General features: G+C 29.4%; 3 protein-coding genes across 3 annotated transcripts; 1 reads left to right on the forward strand and 2 right to left on the reverse strand. All coding sequences in view use genetic code 4, as the record gives it.

Annotated features, from left to right (window-relative positions):
- Tap370b08.q2ca38.01 (cytochrome C oxidase subunit I (COX1 homologue), putative) lies at nt 1-1,519 on the forward strand (the record flags this gene model as incomplete). Its single annotated transcript has 1 exon — nt 1-1,519. A coding segment is annotated over one exon (1,519 nt), but the record flags the coding sequence as incomplete, so codon positions are not given.
- Nucleotides 1,520-2,325: 806 nt separating this feature from the next.
- Tap370b08.q2ca38.02c (cytochrome C oxidase subunit III (COX3 homologue), putative) lies at nt 2,326-3,124 on the reverse strand (the record flags this gene model as incomplete). The annotated part of the gene is made up of 2 exons: nt 2,326-3,090; nt 3,122-3,124. 2 exons carry the CDS (start codon nt 3,122-3,124, stop codon nt 2,326-2,328), a joined length of 768 nt encoding a protein of 255 aa, XP_039113698.1.
- A 1,327-nt stretch (nt 3,125-4,451) lies between these two features.
- Nucleotides 4,452-5,543, reverse strand: Tap370b08.q2ca38.03c (cytochrome B, putative; the record flags this gene model as incomplete). Its single annotated transcript has 1 exon — nt 4,452-5,543. The coding sequence occupies one exon, from the start codon at nt 5,541-5,543 to the stop codon at nt 4,452-4,454; it is 1,092 nt and encodes a 363-aa protein (XP_039113699.1).
- Nucleotides 5,544-5,905: the final 362 nt, after the last annotated feature.

Consider the following 5,905-nt stretch of genomic DNA (forward strand, 5'->3'; position numbering starts at 1 on the left):
GCATACTCAAATATATGTCGAAAAATTCAGACATATATTTGTTTTGTGGTTTTTAAAAAATTTTAAGTTTTATTTAGTTTTTGAGTTTGTTTTAAGCTTGTTTAATTCTGTTTCAGGAAATCATAAAATCATAGGAATATCTTATTTATGGTTGGCATATTGGTTTGGTATGATAGGATTTTATATGAGTGTGCTGATTAGAACTGAATTAGGTATGAGCGGGTTAAAGATAATAACTATGGATACTTTGGAGATTTATAATTTGTTATTTACATTACACGGTCTTATTATGGTGTTTTTTAATATTATGACTGGTCTTTTTGGAGGAATTGGAAATTATTTGTATCCTGTTCTTTTAGGATCTTGTGATGTTGTATATCCTAGAGTTAATCTCTATAGTTTGTTACTTCAACCAATTGGTTTTGTATTAGTAGTATCTTCAGTTTATTTAGAAATTGGAAGTGGAACAGGATGGACATTGTATCCTCCTCTTTCGACTTCTCTTTCTAATATTGGAATTGATCTTATAATATTTGGTTTGTTGGCAGCTGGAATTGCAAGTACATTAAGCAGTATTAATTTTATAACTACTTTTGCTTCTATAAAAACAATAGGTTTTGTTATTGACAGAATTTCGCCAGCAGCATGGTCGATTGTTTTGACTTCATTTTTGTTATTGTTATCATTGCCGGTTGTTACCGCAGTTTTTCTTATGGTATTTTTTGATAGAAATCATAGCACAATGTTTTTTGAATCTTCAAATTCTGGAGATCCAATCTTATATCAACATTTGTTCTGGTTTTTTGGACACCCTGAGGTTTATATAATGATATTACCTGGATTTGGTATTATTAGCTTATTATTATCTACATATACTACAAAAGAAATGTTTGGTAATCAGACTATGATATTAGCTATGGGTTCTATAGCTTTGTTAGGTTGTTTAGTTTGGGGACATCATATGTATACATCAGGTTTGGAAGCAGATACTCGTGGGTATTTTACAACAGTTACAATATTGATTGCTCTTCCAACAGGTAATAAAATATTTAATTGGGTTACAACATTGCAATGTGTTGAGTCAATAAAATCATTAGGACTTATATTATTTGCTGTTTTATTTATTGTAAATTTTGTTATAGGAGGTACAACTGGTGTTGTGCTTGGAAATGCTGGACTAGACGTAGTATTGCATGATACTGTTTATGTAGTTGGACATTTTCACTTTGTCCTTTCGATAGGTGCTATAATTTCATTAATATGTTTTATAGTTTATATTCAAAGAATGTTATTTGGAATTATTCTTTCGAACAGATTATTGTCACTAATGGCTCCTATTTTTATGATAGCAGTTTTATTTACATTCTTACCAATGCATTTTACTGGATTCTCTCCTCTTCCAAGAAGAATACCAGATTATCCAGATGAAATGTGGGGATGGAATTTTATTTGTACACTTGGAGCAACAATGATGTTAGTATTGAAATTAACAGTATTATTTATTATATCATTATGATAAGTACACTAGGCATGCAATACCGAACAGGGCCAGTTAAATTTCATTTCTTGCATCACTGCTATTTTTTAGCTAAACAGAACTTTTTTAAACCATAACTTCAACTTATTAATATATTTTTCTTGTTAACTATTTGTGCGATAATTACGTCAAATACCTAAAGAGTCATCAATGATTTAATCCTTTGTATTTTTAATGGGACCATGAATAGATATGTACCATTTTAGTAATTCAAAAGAGAATTCATAAGTAACCTTTGTGAAAGTGATAGCGAGATGGGAATTGTGCTTCTATAGTTTAATATAATTTTTGAATCTCGAAAAACAGAAAAGAGATAGCGTTATAGCTCTTGCAGTCAGTACGAAGTCGAAACAAGGTAGTTGACAGTGAACTTGTAGCTGAACAAAGTAAAGAAACAGACGCATAGTCAATAGCTTTGTATATAATTATGTTATAAAAAATTCGAATACAATTATATCGTCCTTTGTTTTTTTAACATAGATGATATTCTTTTATAGAAATCTAGATTCTATTAGCATACGTATATAACATTGAAGGTTATAAATACGTGTCGAGCAGTGTGTTCAAAGTAGTTATTACGCGAAAAACATTGAATTTCTAAATTTCAAGATGAATCCGATTTGATGATATTATAAAAAATGGCTAATGATATTATTTAATATCAGCATGGGATTATAAAACAGTATATTGTGTATCTTTATTTACTGTCAGCTAAAACGTATCAAATTCCCTACTCTGTTACCTCGAAAAAATTTTTATTTATTTCAAATCTATATAGTGTGTGTCTTTTAAAGTAAAAACAATAACATTGTTAAAGCTATCCAAATAATTTCTACAAAATGCCAATACATTCCAGCATTAAAATCTTCATCTTTTTGACATCCACAATTTTCAGAAGCAAAGGCTTGCATTAAAGCAAAAATACCTCCGACATATACATGTAATGAATGAAGTCCTGTTAAAACATTAAAATATAGTGTTACCCAATGGTTATTAATATAAGATTTAACCAATGAGTATTCATCACCTTGAAATGATAAGAATATAAATCCAATTAATATTAATCTTTCAAGCATATAGTCTACTTCAAAATAGCCACGTTCTTCTATTCTTTGTAAAATTAATGATATTAAAATACTTCCAGCATTTAAAACATCTGAAATTTGCAAAAAGGCTTCTAAATTTACTTCAATAATCATAACTGGATTAGAAAGTCTGAAGTGAAAAAACCCCCATATAAAAGTGGAAAATACCATTATTTCTGAGAATATGAACATTCCAAATATTGCATACATTATAACAGTTGAGGAAGTCATTGTTTCTCTTATACCATTTATAAATATTGTTAAACTATTTATAAAGAATTCTCCAACACTTAAATATTTAAGTGTTGTTCCATATAATAAATGTTGATTTACGTACATTATAATAAAGTTCTTATATGTGGAATCAATATATTCCAGGGTATCTAATCCTGTACTATAAAACAGATATAGAGTTTCAGATATGTTAATTATATTAATGTACTTTAAGTCTGATTGTACGCTGTTTCGTATTAGACTATATAGGTTAACTTACATAGTCCATTTTATTTAATATTAAATGAGGAGCGTCTGTTGAATACCTACACAAGATAATGCTAAGATTTATATCGATGTATATTATCTGATACCTGTTCAGTGGTTAACAACCAAACAACAAGGATCTCTTTTAAAGTAAGAATTGACTATCTAAATAATAGTCATGTGAATGGTATAACGACTTCTCTATTGTCTCCACTAATTGCTCTATGAAATAGACCTAGCTTTGAATAGGAAGCTTGATATACTATGACGGTAAGACCCTGTGCACCTTCACTCTCCTCTAAAATAAGTTTTGCAAAACAAGAAGGTATGGTGAGACGACATGGAGGTGTCAATAGATTAAATACATAAGTACTATATTTAATCTTTAACCTGTTATCCCTGGCGTACCTTGTTACCAATAATAATTATTAGCTCTAAGTTCTTTTTTATGTAGAATATATATTTTATATAACCTAATCTTCTCAAACATGAACTCGTTTTTCGCCTAACATGAATTTACTATACTCGGATTATACAGTGTTGCCGCGGCTGCTGGCACTGCATGATTTTACAATATAATATCCAATCCTTATGTATGCTTGAATGCTGTAATCAACTTTTTATAACAAGTTTGAAATACTTTATGTAGTTATATATAATACTGCTAGTATATTTAACGTCTAGTACTTTCTGACGTTTAATATCAATTCCTACTTCCATCATCTTTTCTTACTCTTAAATATTTTAATAATATAATAACCATAATTTACCTTCTAGAATTATGTTAATTTGAGTAATGAAAATATCAGTATATACAGTAACTTATTATAGGTCATTACTCTTCATAAAAGATTTCACAGAGAACAATCTATAATTGTTCAATTGGAATTTATCTGTTAACTTTATTTTATCCAACACCATTTCAATGGTGTAAGGTTCATACCAATGTATTAAATAAAGTTAGATTACAATCTTTACTGAAATATTTAATTACGTTAAGTATCAGTAAGATATAGTGTGTAAAATCAAATTAAACAACATGTTCCACTGATTTTACTACTTATAACATTTCAACATGTATGTTATGTACTAACTGACATCCAAGGCAAAGAATTGTAACACATTAATGTACTGATAAATGGGATGATTCTGACTTAGTGTAATTATAAAAAATATACAAGTTAATGTATTTAAAAATTTTCTAACATCCAAATTTTAAAGCAATGATAGCGGTTAATCTTTCCTATTCCTTACGTACTCTGGCTATAACATTTATACACTTGAAACAAGACTCTTTCTAGACACAAACTTCCCGGCTAAACTCCCCTCCACTAAGCGTCTTTCGACACTTATGCACGAACTCTTGCAGAGTCCAATAATTTATAAATAAATAGAACAACTGACAACACAACACAAGTTCCAATAGCTATGAGATCAACATGAACAACCATCTTTCCTATAGAACCTAACATAAATAAAACTGGTACTAATGGTACACTTGATGTAGTCCATACTCTATGATAATTCATAGCTGAAACAGTCTGTTTAAAGTATCTAGATTCAACTAATAATACTAACAATTCTAACATTCCTGCCATTGCCAAAAGTCCAGCTACTTTTGTTGGAAACACTTTTAATGTTGCATAAAACAAAAGTAAATACCATTCTGGAATAATGTGTGCAGGAGTGTTTAAAGGATCAGATAATATCGAATTATCAGGATCTGCTTGAAAAATAGAAATGAATCCATAACCAGATTGCACTCCAATTAATAAAATTACTATAACTATAAATCTAATATCACTGAAAAGTACCACTGGATGAAATCTAAATATAGCTAGCATGTCTATAACTGCCAATGGATTTGAACTTCCATCTCTATGAAGAACATAAAGATGAAATATAACAACTAACAATATAATCACAGGCAATATAACATGTATAGAAAAGAATCTCTCTAATGTCTCTGGACCAACTGTTTGGCCTCCAAAAATTAGAACATTAGCTTTTCCGAAAAATTTCAATAAACCACCTATGACTGTAGCTCCCCAGAAGCTCATTTGACCATCTGGTAATACATAACCAACAAAAGCAGTTGCTATACTTAAAACGAAAATAACAACACCAGAATACCAAGACCAAGGTAAATGATTACTAGAATACCACATACCTTTCATGATATGTAGAAACATAAAGAAGAAATAAAACGAAACTCCAAACGAGTGATAAAGACGAACAAACCAACCGAAACAAATGTTTAACATTACGGCCAAAGTACTTTCAAAAGCCATACCTTTTGCTGGCACATAAAAGAAAGAAAGCATCAACCCGGATATAATTTGGAGTACTAACAATATTCCAAGTATAAACCCAAAATTCCAATTCAAATTCAAATTTTTAGGTACCATATACGAAAGCAAATGTGAGTTAAACAAATTCATTGCAAATGTTAATTTGTAGGTTAAAGCCCTGTTTCCTAATTTTTATTTTTATAACTTTTTTATAAAATATTTGTACCTGTCAAGTTCCTTCACTAAATTTAACTCACAGTATAGAAATATATTTTAAATGTGATTGCAAAAATGGTGTTAAAATTTAATGCTTGAATAAGGTTTAGTAGGTATGAGAGTTCATCATATTAATATGGTACGTGAGTTGGGTTAAGAACGCCGCGAGGCAGTTCGTTCCCTATCTAGTATATTTAAATCCTTTATAACTTACCTAGACTAAATAAAACTTAAAATTTTTTAAAAACCACAAAACAAATATATGTCTGAATTTTTCGACATATATTTGAGTATGC

Source organism: Theileria annulata, mitochondrion (assembly GCF_000003225.4).
Source record: "Theileria annulata strain Ankara isolate clone C9 mitochondrion, *** SEQUENCING IN PROGRESS ***".
NCBI lineage: Eukaryota > Apicomplexa > Aconoidasida > Piroplasmida > Theileriidae > Theileria > Theileria annulata.